This window comes from Quercus suber, unplaced genomic scaffold, assembly GCF_002906115.3.
Source record: "Quercus suber isolate HL8 unplaced genomic scaffold, Cork oak 2.0 scaffold_63, whole genome shotgun sequence".
NCBI classification, from domain to species: domain Eukaryota; kingdom Viridiplantae; phylum Streptophyta; class Magnoliopsida; order Fagales; family Fagaceae; genus Quercus; species Quercus suber.
Genome location: NW_027069528.1, coordinates 1,035,539 through 1,055,412, shown reverse-complemented (window position 1 = coordinate 1,055,412; position 19,874 = coordinate 1,035,539). Strand labels below are relative to the sequence as shown.

At 34.9% G+C, this 19,874-nt stretch overlaps 3 protein-coding genes across 3 annotated transcripts; 2 read left to right on the top strand and 1 right to left on the bottom strand.

The window, feature by feature from the left end:
• Positions 1 to 295: 295 nt before the first annotated feature.
• On the top strand, positions 296 to 4,116 carry LOC112003793 (fasciclin-like arabinogalactan protein 16). Its single transcript, XM_024036006.2, is given in 5 exon segments — positions 296 to 749; positions 752 to 1,426; positions 1,429 to 1,827; positions 3,559 to 3,692; positions 3,776 to 4,116. Coding segments are annotated over 4 exon segments (1,386 nt in total). The 5' UTR covers positions 296 to 511; the 3' UTR covers positions 3,633 to 3,692; positions 3,776 to 4,116.
• Positions 4,117 to 6,077: 1,961 nt separating this feature from the next.
• On the bottom strand, positions 6,078 to 6,500 carry LOC112003796 (uncharacterized). The gene has a single exon (XM_024036008.1). It carries the CDS (start codon positions 6,498 to 6,500, stop codon positions 6,078 to 6,080), a length of 423 nt encoding a protein of 140 aa, XP_023891776.1.
• Positions 6,501 to 12,242: 5,742 nt separating this feature from the next.
• LOC112003808 (putative RNA polymerase II subunit B1 CTD phosphatase RPAP2 homolog) lies at positions 12,243 to 19,164 on the top strand. The gene is made up of 7 exons (XM_024036023.2): positions 12,243 to 12,467; positions 14,021 to 14,623; positions 14,803 to 15,483; positions 15,595 to 15,788; positions 15,884 to 16,147; positions 17,956 to 18,114; positions 18,620 to 19,164. Exons 2-7 carry the CDS (start codon positions 14,035 to 14,037, stop codon positions 18,722 to 18,724), a joined length of 1,992 nt encoding a protein of 663 aa, XP_023891791.2. The 5' UTR covers positions 12,243 to 12,467; positions 14,021 to 14,034; the 3' UTR covers positions 18,725 to 19,164.
• Positions 19,165 to 19,874: the final 710 nt, after the last annotated feature.

The window sequence follows — 19,874 nt, the reverse complement described above, 5'->3', positions numbered from 1 at the left end:
CCTTACTTACCTTATCATTCATACTTGCAAAAAAGTTCTAGTAAGTAGTACTTACTAGTTACTTGTTTATTAGATTTGTTTGGCAGAAAGATGAAGGGTCAAAACTCAAAAGTCAAAACTGATCAGTAGTACACAAATTTTGGCTTGGCTTAGGAGAGAGAGAGAGGAATTTAAAGCCGCGCAGACTCATCAGCCGATGATACCAAGTTAGCCGTGTGGTCCCTACATCCCAGGCTGTCTGAACTCATTCACAGCCCAACAAGTCTTCTCTTACTTTTTAAGTCTTAACTCTACTTTACTTCCCAAACTCTTCTTCTTCTCTCTTCACTTCTCTTTCTCACTCCTCACTCCTATTCTCTGTGTGCTGGCCTGTCCCTCTCTCTCTCTGTCTCTCTCCTCTTTTCTCTTCTTCCAAGCAAAACCCTCTCTATCTCAATCTCTTCTAATTCTCTGCCACCAAATCCCCATTTCACTGCACAACCAACAAATTTCACTCACACCTTCTTCTCTGATGAGCGCCATGGATTCTCATCTCTATGGTGTCTCTTCTAAACTCTTCTTGACTCTTCTCTTTCTTTCACTTTCCATTTCCTATGCCGCATTGCCTCAAAACCCAGTTTCTAAATCTTCTTCTACTACCCAAATAAACTCAAACTCTGTCCTTGTAGCTCTCTTGGATTCCCATTACACCGAGCTCGCTGAACTCGTTGAAAAAGCCCTTCTACTTCAGACTCTTGAGGAAGCTGTTGGGAACACAACATCACCATCTTCGCTCCCAGAAATGAAGCTCTGGAACGAGAACTCGACCCAGAGTTCAAACGCTTTTTACTCGAGCCAGGTAACCTCAAGTCCCTCCAAACTCTCCTCATGTTCCACATTGTTCCAAAACGAATCGTCTCCAAAGACTGGCCCGCCGAGTCCTCACCCTCGTTTCGCCACCCAACTCTCTCCAACCACCACGTGCATTTGAAGAAGACTCAGGGGAACCGACTCATAGACTCGGCCGAGATTGTCCGGCCCGACGACGTGGTTCGACCCGACGGGCTAATCCACGGGATCGAGCGCCTCTTGATTCCTCGATCCGTGCAAGAAGACTTCAACCGGAGAAGAAACCTGCGGTCCATCTCCGCTGTTTTGCCCGAGGGAGCACCGGAGGTGGACCCCAGAACTCACCGGTTGAAGAAACCGGCAGCACCGGTCCCGGCTGGGGCTCCACCGGTGCTGCCGATTTACGATGCGCTTGCCCCAGGGCCTTCTCTAGCTCCGGCCCCGGCGCCAGGCCCTGGTGGACCCCATGGCCACTTCAATGGTATGAAGCAAGTCAAGGACTTTATCCACACACTCTTACATTACGGTGGCTACAATGAAATGGCAGATATTCTAGTCAATTTAACCTCTTTAGCAACCGAGATGGGTCGGTTGGTTTCAGAGGGTATGTATTGACGGTTTTGGCACCCAATGACGAAGCCATGGCTAAGTTAACCACGGACCAGCTGAGTGAGCCTGGTGCACCGGAGCAGATTATATATTACCATATCATACCGGAGTATCAGACTGAGGAGAGTATGTACAATGCAGTGAGGAGGTTCGGGAAGGTCCGGTATGATACTCTGCGGTTACCGCACAAGGTTGTGGCTCAAGAGGCTGATGGGTCTGTGAAATTCGGGCAAGGAGATGGGTCGGCTTACTTGTTTGACCCGGATATTTACACCGATGGTCGAATTTCGGTGCAAGGGATTGATGGGGTTTTGTTCCCACCGGAGGAGGAGACCAAGATTGAGAAGAAAACAGGTCCACTTGTTAAGGTTGTCTCCAAGCCCAGGAGAGGTAATGTTATTCTTATTGCTATTGTTATGTGCTTTCACTCTTTTATTAGATTTTTGCGTTTCTGTTATTATCATTATTGTCAATTGCTTCATGTAGTTTGTTATGTTCATTCTAATGTAATGCTAGGTGAAAGTAAAATCTCAATTTGGTTCATGTTTGGTGGTGGAAAATTTGACTGAAATTTTGGGTGAATGGGGTGTAAGAATTTGTGAGATATAGGTTATTTCTATGCTTGGTGTTCTGTCCAATTTTGGAGCTTTGGGTTAGGGGTGAGAATGTTGAAGGTGTTCCGATATCCAGATGAGCTGTATTGATAATTTTTCAGTAGATACAGTAGGATTTGAAGCTATGACGTCTATTTCATGATGTTTACACTTTCACCATTAGAGTTATACACCAATTGGTTTTTACCATACATGGAATCCAAAGTTTCGAACCCGATGGCAAGGACAGACTTTACTGGAGTTAATGGAACCCACGGATTCTGTTTGCTAATTGACGATGGTTGTGGTGGTGGGTAGATAGAATTATAAATACGGGTTAATTATTGTGGACTTGTAAATTAGCGTGTGGAAGGGACGAGCCACTTTTTATCACACCATTTAATATAGGCCACTTTATTTAGTGCGATAATGGAGAAATTATTACATGATGTGATTATTGACTAGTGCTTTTAATTTTTGTTATCATTTTGTTGATTTAGTGCTTTTAATTTTGGCCACTGTTTTATTAGTGGGGGAACCTTTGTGCTGTGGAAGCACACAGAGAGGAATAGATAGGAAAGAGAGATTATAAATGGACGCATATTGGTGGAGTATTGCTAAAAGTGATTGAAATGTGGGTTCTTTTTTAGAAAGGAGATAGTGAAAGTGGTGGTTTTTAGCTCGGAAGTAGAGCTTTGGAGATGGGGAGGAATGAATAATTCTATTACGACACACTTTTACACGCTTTGCCACAACTGTCTTATACAGTAAACTGTAATTGACTGTTTGACACACTTTCACACACTTTGCCGCAACTGTCTTATACAGTAAACTGTAATTAACTGTTTGTCATTATTACATGGACCCATAATTTTTTCTCTATTATATCACGTAAAATAGTTGTAGGCCTTGTTGCAAAGTGTGTGATATTATAATTATTTGGGAGGAATTTGTCGGTGTGAAGTAAAGGTGTGAAGTAATGATCAGTATGATCTCACAACTTAGACTTTAGATTATACTTTCTGTAGTTGTCTCTACTTTTGTTTTTAAATAAATAATTAATCATTGAAAAAAAGGTGTGGTGGGCCTAAGGAAGGTTCTTCAATTAATTAGTTGAATTATTCAAGGGGAGTTATGGGCTTTTGCGAAGGAATCCATGTGTATAAAAACAAAGCATTAAAATAGGAGAAAATCCAGGGTGGACAAGCTGTGAACCACATTCCATTTCACATCTTCAATGCCAGCAATAGCCTGTCTATGATTAATTTCCACGACTCTATTATTTCTTAATTGTTTCCTACACTTTCACTTTCCTACTCGGCTGGCATGATTTGTTGTCTTTGTTCATTTATGTTTTATAGCTGACCTTAAGTTTTTATATTTGGGTACGTAGCTATGGCAACATTTAAAATTGGATAATTCAACTAATACCTGTTAATTTTCACTTCTCAAATTTAATATATGCATGTGAGATGGCTTTATATTGAGTTGACTTAACATTTTATTTTTACCCAATTTCATATGGCAGGGAAGTTGCTAGAAGTAGCGTGTAGAATGCTTGGAGCTGTTGGACAGGAATCTCATTTCTCTACTTGTCAATGAAAAATACATTCTCTCAATAAAACTAAGAAGAAAAAAAGAACTGTAAACAATTGATAAATGGTAAATTCATTTCTTTTTTCAATCTCTCTTTTTCCTGATTCAAATGGGACGCTTTGGCTAAACAATTTTTGTTTATATTGCAGTTGTAGGAAAAGTTTCTGTCCAAAACCATGGATGAATAGACAAGTGGAGAGAGTGCTTTACATTGCAGGATTTCCTTTGGAATCCATAAAAGAGAAAGTTCAATGTTTTTTTTTTTCTTTTGTTATAAATACTGTAATTACATATCATTTTTTAATTATTTTCTCTTTGAATTACGGTCACTTTATGCAATTTACCACCCAAAAAAAAAAAAAAACCGAAACTGTATGCATAAAAAACCTTGGATGATTTACTCTTTTCATCACTGGTTGTGTATTTTTGCCCGTTTGTGCAGCCATTGGTTTGTGAATTATAGTTAAAATATATTTCATTTTCACATTAATATCATAATTTCGCTTTCATACGATCGGTGTGTAATAAGAGTGGGAAGGTGGAATTTCATTTTGGTTTGGTGACGTATTCTGTGTGGAAATTAAAATTGTGGTGACAGTGATGGTGGTAGTTGTATGATGTATTATTTTGCTGATCAAAACAACCCAAGTGGCTGGTCTTTCACGGGTGGTTCTCTTTATCTTGTGTATAATAAAATGATAAAGATAGATTCTGATCAATTATTGATTAATGCATAAAGAAAACCTTTCCAGCTTGTTTTATAAATGCGTAGACCTAACAAACAAAAAAAAAAAAAAGAACAAACAGGTTTGGTCAGTCAGGTTCGATTATTTATATGATCCAATCGAGTATGAATCAGTACGTGTATGGGTTGAATTAAAATGGGTTATTATTCTTATTATTCATACTTGCCCAAAACTCGCCCCAATCTTCTATATGTCTAGGTCATTCCCCTTTGTTCGTCTCTACGATGGAGTAGCCAGTTGTCACGCAATTGGAAGAAACAGAGGAAGAGAAGACTTTAGCGAACCAAGTCCAGAGACACTCTTCTGCACACCCTGTCATAATTAGCACGCATGTCAAATGGTGGTTACATTATTTTTATACAAGTATTAGTTGTACCCTATGCGGAAATGATGTAATCTAATCACAGATTGATGTTCAAGTTATGTCTTAAGTGCGTAACAAAACGTGTCCATAGAAAAACTTTGCCCAGTAAACACACCTTGTTTGAATGATTGTCGGTTTGCACGGAAAGGATATTGCTCAAAGAGTAATATTATATGTTATCAAATTTCCTTCAGTGATTAAGATAATCTTATATGATTAACTTTCAGTTGCTTCTCCCCTTTGAAGCGGAAACAATTCTTAACATTCCCCTAAGCTATGACCTACCAGAAGACAAACTTATATTTGGGTAGGTAACATAAAAGGAGAATTCATTGTCAAAAGTGCTTACTATATAGTGTGGTGGAATCACATAGTGAGGGAGAAAGCTCATCTGGGGACCCTAGATCACCACCATGGAGGGAAATTTGGCGCCTAAAAATTTCCCCAAAATCCGTATATTTGCTTGGAGAACCTGCAATAATGCTTTTCCAATAATGGTAAATTTGAGCAAAAGAGGTATTAAGTTGTCCTTTGTGTGGGCAAGAGGCTGAACCGCTGAAACAATCACACACTCACTCCTTAGATGTATAATAGCTAGAGAGGCTAGGTCTGGAAACAATGGAAAGAATGCCCAGTTGCAGTCACTGGTGAAAAATGCGACTTCACTTACACAGCTATGAGCTTCCTATCAGATGGAACTTCCAGAGACTTGGAAATCTTCTTCATGACAGCTTGGTCTATCTGGTTCAATCGTAACCAAATGGTGCATGATTCTATTAACTAGTCTCCAAACCAGATATGGTGTTTTGCCTCTAGAATTATCCATGACTGCAAAGAAGCCTCTGTTTACTTTCAGCTAGGATCGGATGCTTGTGAACTAAGTTGGAAAAAACCTCCAGCTGGTGTTTATAAAATAAACATGGATGGTGCAACATCGGATGATGAAAGGAACTAGTGTTGGGGTGGTGATTAGAGATTCTAACGAATCAGGTAAAGGACATTGCTCAAAGAGTAATGTTATATGTTATCAAATTTCCTTCATTGATTTAGATTATGATAATCCTATATGATTAACTTTGAGTTGTTCTTAAGATTCATGAACCAAAGTATGGAAAAATTCGACCAAATAGAATTTCCTATTAAAATTTTGAGCGAAAATGCATATTTGTTATCAAGTGTAAAATATTTTTACAAGAATTTATAAGTGCAAATTTAAAGTTTTTAGCAAGTTGTAAACAAAAATATACAAAAAGTTATATTAATTTCATGGATAATGTTAGCAACTGATGATTTTTTTTTTTTTTTTTTTGAAGAATTCAGACTGTAATTAATTTTATTGAATCAACAGAAACTTCTGTCAGCTATCACAAGATTGGTAGCATCACTGTAGATGTCTTCTAACCAAATTTGAGGAGCAATAGAGTGCTTGGCCAATTTGGCCAGGTTATCAGCAACGGCATTGCCCTTGCGTTTAACATGAGAAAAAGAACAGGAAATGAAATTGGCAGCAGCACGCCTTGAGTCATCCACCAGATTACCAAAGGCAGCCAAGCAATCTGAGTCAGAGGTGAGATGTTTAAAAATAACCTCAGAGTCCCATTCAAACACCACATCCCGAATTCCAATCTCGAGAGCAAAGTGCATCGCCCATCGACAAGCCATGGCTTCTACGTCTTCCACTGATGGGGGCAGAATAATTCTATCTGAGAGAGCTGCAATCACTACACCCTCTGAATCACGAATCACCACTCCAATCCCTGCCATTTGAATATCCTGGAAAATTGATGATTTTGTCACCGCATTAAGAATCAAAATGAATAATCTTATGGTTCCATAATTTTCTACATATGGTATGGGTGATTTTACATTCTGAAGGAGTAACGTTATATGTTATAAAATGTCATTCATGGATTCTGTGATTTTATGACTTAAATTTGAGTTGTTCTTAAGATCCACGAACCAAAGTGTAGGAAAATTCCAACAAATTTGCTTAATGGTACTGAATGTTGGGCTGTTAAGAACTAACATATTTATAAAATAAGTGTAGCTGAAATGAGAATTAGAAAATTCGCTTAAAGATATAGGTAGCCCCTATTGATGAAAAGATGAGGGAATGTCACTTAAGACGGTTTGATCATGTTTAAAGGAGAATGACTAATGCAATGGTAAGAAATAATGAGTTGGTTGTTGAGGGAACAAAAAAAAATGGTAGAGAAAGACCAAAAATCACATTATTAGAAGTAATAAAAAATGACATATCAATTAAGGGAATAACATTGAGTATGACTTTAGAGAGAATAGAATGATGGAAAAGAATACATATGGCAACTCTAACTAATCTATTGAGGATCCATAATCGACTAGAATCTGAATATTGAGCTATTAATGCGGTGACAAAATCACATTGTTGCTGTTGTTGTTTACACCATTTTTTCACTTGAATATACTAAATATAAATCTAAATTAATATAAAGTTCATAGCACATGATAGCGATTAACAGAAACCTACCACCATAAGCATATGGACAAAGTTTTCCTCCAAACCGGGTTGGAAGAATCTACCCCAATCCATTACATGGTAATTTATAAGACCATCAAGTGTAGTAAATCACATTATTAATTACATCATTTAAATAAGTCACATACCTATTTAGTAAATCAAATGACTAAAAGCACATGTGAATAGTTTTTTAAGTTTCCACATGGTGAGTTGGAGGGACTTTCCTCTAAATCGGTTGGGATAAAAACACTATCCTGAACATACTGCCATAAATCTAAGCATGAGTTAAGTTAAATATACAGGTTTATTGAAAAAAAGATAATAATAAAAAACTAGAAAATAGGAACTACAATGATCCCTTATGTGGCAGAGAAATTCAATGTATTTTGAAATTGGAGAAAAATGCCGGTTGAGAGATTGATGCAAAGAGCTTTTGCAATAACAAGCATATCAAGTGATTATATATATATATATATATAAAAGAATTTGTAAATGATAGTTGAACCATCGTAAATAATGGTAGTGAATGCTGAAGAAAATCACCATCAATTAGGCATTAATGTTTTTTTTTTTTTTTGGTGGAGGAAAAGGCATTAACGTTGTTGATAAAACAAATAGAGAAAGAGAGAGTGTGATCGAACATAAATTAAGACAAAGAGTTGTGTGAGAATTGCAATTTGACGGGACAACTTTTTAATTGATAAATTATCCAAAATACATGAAATGATAGAAAATAAATTAATTCTTTAGTCCAAGATACAATCTAATAAAAGAAAATTACATGGATATGTTATGTAGGTACCTTCTACCAAAAGAAAGTAAAATGAATATTATATCTAAAAGACCTAATCTAAATTTGATTGACTAAGTTCGGGGGTAAGTTACTAGGTAGGAAGGTGTTAGACATTTAACTTGTCCAACCGAAGGTTGTTCTCCCAAGATATAATGGCCAATATCATGATTTAAACTATCCTATCACACACTATTAGGAATGAAGTGGTTGTATCATATACACCACAAAATACTATTGAAGAGACACTTAGTGCACGAGCAGCACTTTGTAGTGAGAAGATTATCAGGGTACTTGATAGATTTATGTTTCCAAGTAGGGGTTTGCATCCAACCCCCAACTTGACGAAATTAACCCAACCCAACACCTCGTATTAGTTTTTCATTGTTATGGGTTAAGTTTGGGTTGACGGTATTTTGAACCCATATGACTCAACCCAACCTAATATATATGTTTATTTTATTAAACTTATTTCAATAATTTATTTTGATTTGTATTGGTATTTTGAAAACCAGTTTTGTTGAATTTGGAAATTTGGTATTCAATCTATGCATATTATGTGAATGTAATACTTTATCTAAAAGATGCCTTAAATAGTTGATGAAAACCTTTTTTTTTTCCTAGAAAATTAAAAATGAAACATTTAAGCCTAACCCACGTGAGTTGGGTTGAGTTTGTTTTTATACTTGTGATAGGTTGGGTTTAGAATTTTCCAACCTAGCAAGGTCAAATTAGATTGTAAAAACCCTCCAACCCAATTTATGCACTCCCTTATTTCTAGGTCAAGCTTACAAAGTTAGTCTAAAAGGACTTGAATGTGATCTGGCCATCCTTCCAATTTGGTTATTCTAAAAACCGAAAATTTTAAGAAAAACTGGAGAAAAAAAATCAACATATGCATACGCCAAATAATTTAGGTGGGATAACAAAACAGAAAAACACAAACATGTGCAAAAAAAAAGATTTAGGCAACCATATAGAGCAGTAGTAAGGTAGGCTGGTAAGTAATCGGAATCAATGACAACTTCTATTTATTTATTATGTATTGAAAAGAACAACCAATTTCAGTCAAACTACATGTGGGTGGGTTGTAATTTGTCCCATGAAATATTAACTATGTTATTGGCATGGTAGTTGCATTTCATGCGAATTTGGCCACATTGCTATGAAGATTTTTTTTTTTTTTTTTTTTTTTTAAATATGCATAGAGTATTAAATTTAAAATAAAAGTTTATGAAGATTTTTTTTTTTTTTTTTTTTTTTAAATATGCATAGAGTATTAAATTTAAAATAAAAGTTTTAGAAACTTGTAAATTTTAAATAGTGTCATTTCTATGGAATACCTAAATTCAATCTCAAACAGATTCTTTTCAAACCTCACGCAAATAATCAAATTCATGGTCGGCAAAAATAGGGCCTAGTCTAGGGCCGACTCAACACATTTTGGAGCGAGATGCCAATGCAAAATGTATTATTAGTTAATATTTTAATCGATATATGAATTAGAAAAAAGAATCAATTTTTTTTATATATAATTTAATAAATTAATTGAACTATTTTCATATGATTTATAAAACATATTAAAAAACTTTTAATTCTAAAAGTATCGAAACGATTAATATTAGAATAAATACCATATTTTAGATGGTCATTGTCTCTCTTGGCAATATTGGACTTTAGTTATTGAATAGTGGATTTCAGTAATAAATTTGTCTCAAAAACTATTAATTTTGATTGAAAGAGAAAGGAGAAGTTTATTTTTTTATTTTTTTATTTTTTTTTTTAAGATTGAAATTTTTTACACTCTTAAACTACCACAAATATAGTAAAACCTATTAATAAAATTTAAAAAATTTGAAAAGAAAACTAATTTTTATTTATTAAAATTTTTGGCCTTAATTAAGATTTTTACAATCTGAACCAATGCCAACTTCTATTTATTAATTTGTTTTAAGAGAAGAATCAATGACAACTTAATACATGTCTACTAGCTGCATTTCATATTAAGAAATCATATTTTGTAAGATAACAATTGTGCTATATACAACTTTTATGGTATTGAATATTGAGCTACTAAGAATAAAATTATCCATACAATGAATGTAACTAAAATGAGAATATTCAAATGATAAGTGAAACTACAAGAAAAGATACAATTTGAGATTAGAAAAATTGTTGGAACATAATGGTAGCTCTTATTGATGAAAACGTTAAGAGAGACTTACTTGAGATAGTTTGATCATGTGCAAAGCGACAGAGCTACTAAGGGATAGGGGGCACGGCTCCCTCAAAGCCCAAATATATATATATATATATATATAGAGGCTCCTTCGATTGTATGTGTGCAAGTGTAATAAAATAAGATTAAAACAATCTATTTCTCTAACTAACCAATCGAATATATACACATTTGTTTTTTAGGTTATGTTTAAGAGATTTAGCGAGATAGATTTTCTTTTCTCATACAATTTGCTTTTGATTAAAAGATAGATAAAAATTGTAATATTTTTCTTAATCTAAGGATGTATTTATTAAGTTTGATTGACACTTTTTTATTTAATTTTAATTTTTAATTTTTTTTTTACATTTATTAGTTTATAAAATACTTAATTTGCATGTTGAAAAATCCGAAGCTATTCAAGAGCCCGATTATTCCTTTGAGTATGTATAGTTACACTATCTCACACATATTAAGTAATTACAATGATGAATCACCTTTTGAGTAATCCCAATATGCTAGTTAGTAATCTTGAATTCAAGACCTCATTGATCTTATGAGGCCCTAAAAACCATTATACAAAAATCTTGTGATTTTTCGACATTACCATATAAAACATAATATTAGTATATAAATAATTTAATTAATCATTACATTTTAATCCCCCTCCCCAATAAAAGATATATTCTTAGCTATGCACAATTGTGCAAAGTAGAGCAATTAAAATACCAATTAGAAAAAATGAATCTATTAAAGTTGAGGAAATAAAAAAAGAGATAGATGAATACCTAAAATATTAAATAATACAAATAGAATTTGTTAAGAAAATTGTTAAATATTAGCATTGATACACCATGTTGAATATGCTGGTATAGATGCGGAAGCAAAAGTATAAAGTATAGAACACAATAACACACGAGGATTACGTGGTTCAGCCTAACAGCCTACATTCACGGAGGAAACCCTAAAGGGCTACATCAATAATATATTAGAGTGTAGTACAAATCCTGTGTTATAATGAATCATAACATGTGTATATATAGTAGACTAAACCCTAGACTAAAAGACTTCTAGTACAAGTAGGAGACTTGACTTGTACACAAAGTAGAATTAAGCTTGAGCCTATATTAATGGGCTAATATATCTCTAACACCCCCTTTCAAACTCAAGATGAAAGTTTGATGAAATCTTGAGATTTGATAAGGTTGAGAAGATCCCTGAATGAAGTTTGGCTCTGTTATGGTAGGCAATGGTTTTGCAGTGTTGATGCGACTTATAATGGTGACATGACTATACCGAAGAGTTTTGATGGCAGCAGTAAGAAGGCAAAGAAGATGAACACAGTGAAAAAAAAAACATCGGCCACAAGAAGGTGGCTCTGATATCATGTTAAATATTAGCATTGATACACCATATTGAATATGCTAGTATGGATGCGGAAGCAAAAGCATAACACACGAGAATTACGTGGTTCAACCTAACGGTCTATATCTACGGAGGAAACCCTAAATGGCTACATCAATAATATATTAGAGTGTAGTACAAATTCTGTGTTATAATGAACCATAACATATGTATATATAGTAGACTAAACCCTAGACTAAAAGACTTCTAATACAAGTAGGAGACTTGGTTTACACACAAAGTAGAATTAGGCTTGGATCTATACTAATGGGCTAATATATCTCTAACAAAAATAAACTTCAATAAAACTTTTGAAGAAAAGGGAAAAAAAAAAAAAAAAAAAAAAACTGCTCATCTGTGATATATTACTAGTTCATCTCATCACGATCTTTAACATACCTTGAAGTGAGCTACCGTGAGGTTTACAAAAAGCAAAATAAAAATTATCAATTCTATGGTATAGATAGTGTGGCATCGTCTCTTAAAAAAAATTTATAAAAAAAAGAAAGTTTGAGTTTTAATCATGTAATTGGACAGTGTATCTATATAAATAAAAATTAAAAAAAAAAATGTCAAAAAAGAAGAACGTAAAATAGAAAGGGACTTATCCGAAGAGAGCGATGCATAGATAGAGATGAATTGGGTTCTGGGTATGAGTAGAAACCCTAATCTATAAAGCCCAAATAATGCCTTTGCGAAATCGAATGCTCTCTCTGATCTGACTTACCTCTTCTCTCTCTCTCTCTCTCTCTCTCTCTAGCCCACCGTGCCCTCCGTCGCAAACTCGAAGTCCAACCCAACTGTTAAGTCTCTGTTCTCGTAAGTACTCTCTCTTTGCATAATATTTCTAGATATGGATATATGAGCTTTGTTCTGAAATTTATGTTCTTTTGATCTTTGGAACACAACTCTTGAGTAAAATAGTGAATTTCAGTTCGATTAGACTGTGAAAAATGCTTTCTTTCTTTCTATGTGGACTTTTTATGACGAATCTGCAAAAAAACTGATTCATTGTAGTGTAGTGGGAGTTTGAATTTTAATATTTGTAAATTATTTATTATCATGGGCATGTAAATACTTTGAGTTTGAGGTATCTTTGCTACAATAAGATGAGTTTTTGTGTAAGAACGTTTCTGTGGCGACCCCAATAGCCTTTTTTTGCTCAATTGACAACTTCTAGTGTTTACAACGGTTGATGTAATGTTGCTGAGGCAACAGCATTTTGCTAGGTCCTGTCACTGCTTATTCCGATTTCCGATCGAGAGATTGGGCAATTGGGCATTTCCCCATTGGTTCCAAATCCCCACTGGTTTTGCTTGTTAAACCTCCCAAAGTAGCTTGCTTTGATTCTAACAGCAATAGAGACGATGACTCATGGGCGTTGGCCACGTTTGGTTTTGAAGCATTTTTGTTAGTTGGGAATGCAAAATTTTATGGTGTCTTATGTAAATATTGTGTTGAGTTTGTGTCTTTTGAATAGTTTTAGATGGGTCAGTATGCTTTATGTTGAGCTATCTATGATGAATGAGACAAGGGTAATGGTATTGATAATACTAAGGTTGGTTCTATGGGGATTTGCTGTTGGCTTTTTGTAATGTTATTATGTTGAAACCTTGTTTTCTATTTTAACTAGAGATTGGTTTGGTTCTATGGGGTTGTCCAATTAGTTTATATGTCTACATAAGCTACGGTTATGGACGAGATATATCAGTTTAGTTATATCTGAATTGTTTAATAAAACTCTCCACTTGCATAGTCAAGTTAAAATTTCCAGTTATTAATTTGTCCCATTTATGTTGATAGTATGTCGTAGAGGATGGCATATCATTTTTTCATGGTTCCATGTCTGAATACTTGGTTGAGCTAATAATTAGATCTACGTTGTAGCCCCTTTGCATGTACATCCATTCCTTTTCTCTCCTACTCTTTTTTTTTTTTTTTTTTTCTTCTTCTTCTTCTTTCCCTCCTCTTGGGGTTTCAAACTTTATCCTGGCCCTCTATAAACTGGCAGGACCAATGACTGTAGACCATGTATTGAGCTACAATTGTTATGAAACAGAAAGTGGTGTTAAAAATTGTTACCTTCACGTCTATGGCTGATGAGGAAACACTGCAGCAGTAAAATTGCTTGAAATTGTTGTTATTACTACTATCATCTCTAAAATTGCAGTGAGCCTGAGTTCTGTAGTTGTAGTTATCTTTCTAGGAGTCCTTTTTTTTTTTTTTTTTTTTTTTCCTAACTATATTTTCTTTTGTTCTTTTCTTCTTGTAAAACTATATTAGCTGAAGTACCGTTTTGTGTAGTTTGGGGATTTCAATCTGTTTTGAAAGGTTTGAACTTTGAAATTTCTCTAACTAGATCATTACTTCAGGTGGTCTTTTTCCAATGGCAAAGGATCAATCAATCTCTCTGAAAGATGCTGTCTACAAATTGCAACTTTCCCTCCTTGAAGGCATTAGCGATGAAAGCCACCTTTTTGCTGCTGGATCTCTGATGACACGCAGTGACTATGAAGATGTTGTGACTGAGCGTTCAATTACAAACCTCTGTGGTTACCCTTTGTGCTGCAATTATCTGCCCTCTGATCGCCCTAGGAAGGGCCGGTTTCGCATTTCCCTGAAGGAACACAAGGTTTATGATCTGCAGGAGACATACATGTATTGCTCTTCAAGTTGTGCTGTTAACAGCCAAGCTTTTGCTAAGAGCTTGCAAGATGAGAGATGCTCAGTTGTAAATTCAGAAAAACTTAATGAGGTTCTGAGATTGTTTGGGAATATGAGTTTGGATTCTGAGGGGAATTTAGGAAAGAATGGAGATTTAGGATTGTCTGGCTTGAAGATTCAGGAAAAAAAAGAAATCAAGGCAGGGGAAGTGTCTCTGGAGCAGTGGATTGGTCCATCAAATGCAATTGAAGGTTATGTTCCACAGAGAGACCATAGTTCCAAGCCTTCACCTTCCAAAAATCGCAAAGAAGGTATGAACTTTAAATTTTTAGCTTGGAGTGTGGATAGTGTCTCTCTTTGATTTGTTATATCAGATCCATTGCAGATATGCAACCATTAAGTTGTATCTTTTGAGACTTATGTTTAGGTTCCTGAGAAAAGTGGAGGATATAATTTTTGGCATCAAATAAGCTTGGATTGTATGTTGCAGGGTCCAAAGTTAACAATACCATGTCAAGTGGTAAAAAAGACTTCCATATTAGTGAGATGGACTTCATGAGTACTATAATCACTGAAGATGAATATAGTGTCTCAAAAATGCCGTCAGGTTCAACAGAGACTGCTTCCAACACTAAATTTAAAGAACCAAAAGAAAAAATGAGTTATATGGATTTAGATGGTCAACTCTCCACATTGGAAAACCCACCTGCTCTCACAAAGAATGGTTCTGAATGGAAATCAAGTGGATCAATTGGGGAAAAGAGTAAAATAATCAAAAAGGATGATCCTAGAATACAAGAAGTGCCTTCAGCATCAAATCCCTGCCAAACTAGTTTCAATTCAAGTACTGCGGAAGCAGAAGAGGAAGTCCAAGCTGAGAAAGCGGCCAAATCAAGTAAAATAATGATCAAATCCTCTCTTAAACCTTCAGGTACTAAGAAGCTTAGTCGCTCTGTTACCTGGGCTGATGAGAAAGTTGATGGCACTGGGAGTGGAAATCTTTGTGAGTTTAGCGATGGGGAAAATAAAGAAAGTAATGAGATATTAGGCAGTACAGATGTGGGAGATAATGATGAAATGCTACGCTTTGCATCGGCTGAAGCAGTGGCAATAGCATTGAGTGAGGCAGCAGAAGCTGTTGCTTCTGGTGAATTTGATGTCACTGATGCTGGTATATAACTGTGTACTCTTTAATTTGTGTACCAAGTTAGTTTTCGTTCTAGACAGCTTAATTCAACCCCTAACTTCTTTTTTTTCTTGTTGTCTCACATTTATTATCCAGTGTCTGAAGCTGGAATTACTATATTGCCACATTCCCATGATGCTGATGAAGGGGAGTTGATGGAAGATGGTGATCTGCTTGAACCAGAACCAGCTCCTTTGAAGTGGCCAACAAAGCCTGGAATTCCACAATCCGATTTTTTTGACCCTGAAGACTCGTTGTATGACCCTCCACCAGAGGGTTTTGGTTTAAGTGTAAGTTTTATTCTGTTCAAACCAAGGACATACCAGTTTTTATTTCACTATTTTTGATTTATATTTGACTGTATACAACCTTTAATGTCATTTAGTTGTCTCCTTTTGCGACAATGTGGATGGCTCTCTTTTCGTGGATAACATCTTCTTCTTTGGCTTATATATATGGGAGGGACGAAAGTCTTCATGAAGAATATCTATCAGTAAATGGGAGGGAGTACCCCTGTAAGATTACCTTGGCAGATGGTCGTTCAACTGAAATCAAGCAAACACTTGCCGGTTGTCTTGCTCGGGCTTTGCCTGGACTAAGTGCTGATCTAAGACTGCCAACACCAATTTCTACTTTGGAGCAAGGAATGGTATTAACCTTGAACCTGTCTGTTTTGTTTCAGCATTGATGGATAATGAAATGAAGAGAGCTGCACTGGTTTTCCCCTTAAGATTAAGTTTTTTTGAGAAAGCCCCTTAAGATTAAGTTAAGAAACTGTCATCTACAGAAATTAATTTAAGAAACTACTTATAAAAAAAACAAGTTAAGGAACTAAATGCTGATTTGGTCCATTCAAGGGAGAAAAGAAGAAAACCCCTGGAAATATTTTCCTCATATTAAGTAAGCTATAAGTTACACATTTTGTTTAAGTTTTCTAAAATCCAGTCTTTTTGGGTTTTGTTTATCCGTACTCATAGTGGTTTCTTGTCTCTAAATTACTTCCACGTCCATGAAGTATGTACTATAAATTCCTTATTATAGCCTAAAGAGAAGTAGCAAGTCAGGTGTATGAAGTCTCTTTAATTCTTTGTGAACTGTCTATGACTAGGCTTACTTTTTTTATTATTCTTATCTATGACTAGGCTTACTAGATGCTTGTTGTTGGACTTTTGTGCCTAGTTTGTTGACTTACTTTTTGCATAGTTCTAAAACTGGAACCATCATTTTTTGTTTTGGAGAATTACAAGTCTCATGCCATCTAATTTCCAGCTGAACCAATTACATTTTTATTTCAATGTTTTCTTTGCATGTGTAGGACTAAGTTTTATTCTGCATAGCACGGTGATAACATCAGTTGGTAGATTAGCCTCTGGAATCCTGTCTCTTATTGCTGTCAATTGAGTATACAATATGTTCATATTACAAGAGAGGGATACAAGTTAAAAGCCAGTGAAGAACTTATGACATGAAATCAATTATGGATGAAAATGTTTTCAGCTTTCCGTTCTCTTATTACCACCTTCCATGAGTTAATTGTATCTGCATTTTTTTTTTTTTTTTTTTTTTTGGGGGGGGGAAAAGATTTGGTTCCAAACATGTTTGGAGCCTTGGGTTCCAACCACCAATAGGAAGATGACATGTGTCCCATCATGTGCAATGCACAACTGACTTGGTTGAATGTCATCTTCCTATTTTGGTGGTTGGAGCCCAAGGCTCCAATCATGTTTGCAGCCAAACTTTGTCCCTTTGTATTTTACTCTTAAAGTCCGTTTCGATTGAGGGGGAGGGATGGGGAGTAGAGTAAAGTAGAGTGAAATTGGCCCAAAATTTGCCTATTTTTAGCCTACTCTTCTCTATACCCCTCTACTCCCCCTTCCTCCCCCCTCAATCTAAACAGGCTATTAGGTATATCGAGAGCCAATAATTCCCTGACTACCAATTTTTATGTTAGGCTTCTTTTCATTAGCATAATCTTCTTGGTCATACTTGTGTCTCTCTTTTCCTTTTATTCTAAGCAATTCAATACTTGTGTCATTATCCCAGCAATCCCTACTTTTGCAGTTGAATATCCCTTTAAAATCACATGAAAATAATATGTTGGAAAATATATGTTTGTTCCATTTTGGTCATTTTCACACCATGAGATGGTAAGGCTTGATGGTTATGAGGGAATGATATCACATAATTTTAATATATAATTTTCATTTTCAATTCTTTGGCAAAATATCCTCTATAAAGTTAGTGTAATCATCCAAAACATCAAATCAATTGTTTTTGATTGGTGAGCAATTGCTAAGAATTTTTGATACAAGGGCTGAAGGAATGATGTCATATAATTTTAACATACAATTTTATGCTTCTTTTCTTGGCAAAAAATTCTCTAAAGTTAGTGTAATCATCCAAATATCAATGACTTGTTTTTATTTGGTGAGCAAACACTAAGAAGTTGGGATACAGGGGCGCTTGTTGGATACAATGACTTTTGTTGATGCACTTCCAGCTTTCAGAATGAAACAATGGCAAGTGATCGTTCTTCTGTTCATTGAAGCTCTCTCTGTCTGTAGGATCCCTGCACTTACCCCACACATGACTAATAGGAGGATGTTGATGCAGAAGGTACCCTTTATTATATTCTGTCTTATCATCTTACATATTTAACAAGTCATGTGAAATTTTAGGTAGCACTATGCCAAGCTTGGCACGTGTCTTAGATTCACAGTTAGGTATTATAGGAAGTTAAGTTATTATATTGCAGTTAGGGGCTTATAGAGTCTGTTTATTTATATGCTAGAATTTTAATATATATATATATATATATTTAGTGTTAAAAAGAAGAATAGTTTCTTATCAGCCATTTCCGATGAGATTAAATCAGCTTATGAGTCTAGATATTAGTTTTTTTGGAAAATTAAAGAATATCTGATGTTGAAAGTAAAAAATTTAAGTTCTTGGGTTTTTAGCTGCATTATACTGCTAATAGATGGCTCTCAATGCCAAGATTCATACCTTTGTACTTTAACTTTGTAATGTGGAATCAAGACTACAATTTTGGATGTTTTCCATGTCTTTTGAATAAGGAAAGTTTTAACTGAACTTGCTGGTTATGTTGTTGGCGAAATAGGTGTTGGATGGTGCCCAGATAGGTTTGGACGAATACGAGGTTATGAAGGATCTCGTGATTCCACTTGGCAGAGCACCTCATTTCTCATCTCAAAGTGGAGCTTGATTGAAAAAAAGAAAAAAGGCCACTCTAATTGCCCATTTCATCTTGTGGTTTTTCATCAGTCATGGTGACTAATAATTATTGTGCTTTTTCTCATACTCTTCTCTGAAATTATGGTTTTATGGGCCAACATAAAGTTCCCTTCGAAAGTAATGTGAACGGTTTGAAGTTGTCCATGAAATCCAAAATGACAATTTGACAACCTGGTTTCAAGAATGAGAGGAAAGAAATTGTTGCTACCTTGTGTAATATGCACTGAGAAAGAGTTAAATTTTGGAACTTTATTGTACATACTGAATATAGGGAAGGAAATTCTACATTAACTATTTGTTTTTGCAGAATGTTTGTAACTGGTAATATCAGAAACACTAGGGATGATCTGATGGTCTCTTGTTAATGAAAGAAAAAGTTTATACATGCCAAAAGGCCCAAAGGTTTATACATTGGATTTGATCTCTACTTATGCATCTTCATAGTGAAGGAACTGGTTTAATGAGATAATTGTGAACTGTTTTTTTTTTTTTTTTCCCTCAACTATTATGATAATACTTAAATACCATCTTTACATAATTGAATGATTGCTTCCAGTAATAACTATTTATAAAAAATCAATTAGTGTTTTAGCCAAATGATATAGAACAATCATTATAGAGTGAACTTCATGAGTGTAAATTCTATCAAAACTATTTATTTGAAAAAATTACTAAACAACTGTTAGATAAAAGTCAAGAAAATAACAAAATTTGGCTACAAACTAACAATAAGAATATATGTGCTCTTTTATTAAACCACACTTAAGTGATTCTATGCAATTATTTTAAGCGAGTCATGTGCAATCTAAGGGCACATGCCATTTATCATTATTGCTTGTTTTGGGTTTGGTACATTTTATTATGTAACAGGTTGTATGGTCTTGTATGGTCTTTTGGACTACAATTAAGTTTGTAGCCAAAATTTGTCTAAAAAGAAAAATGCTAAAATGAGAAGTTGCTACCTTTCTAGGGTAATTTTGGGTTTCAAAAAATTAATTCCTCTTTAACTTTTAACTGAAAAAATTCGAGCCCTTGACCGGTGCTTTTAATTCAGGAGAGAACTAAAAAGGCTTATTCCTCACTTATAGGTATGTACAAGTCGAGCTTACCTAAACAAAACA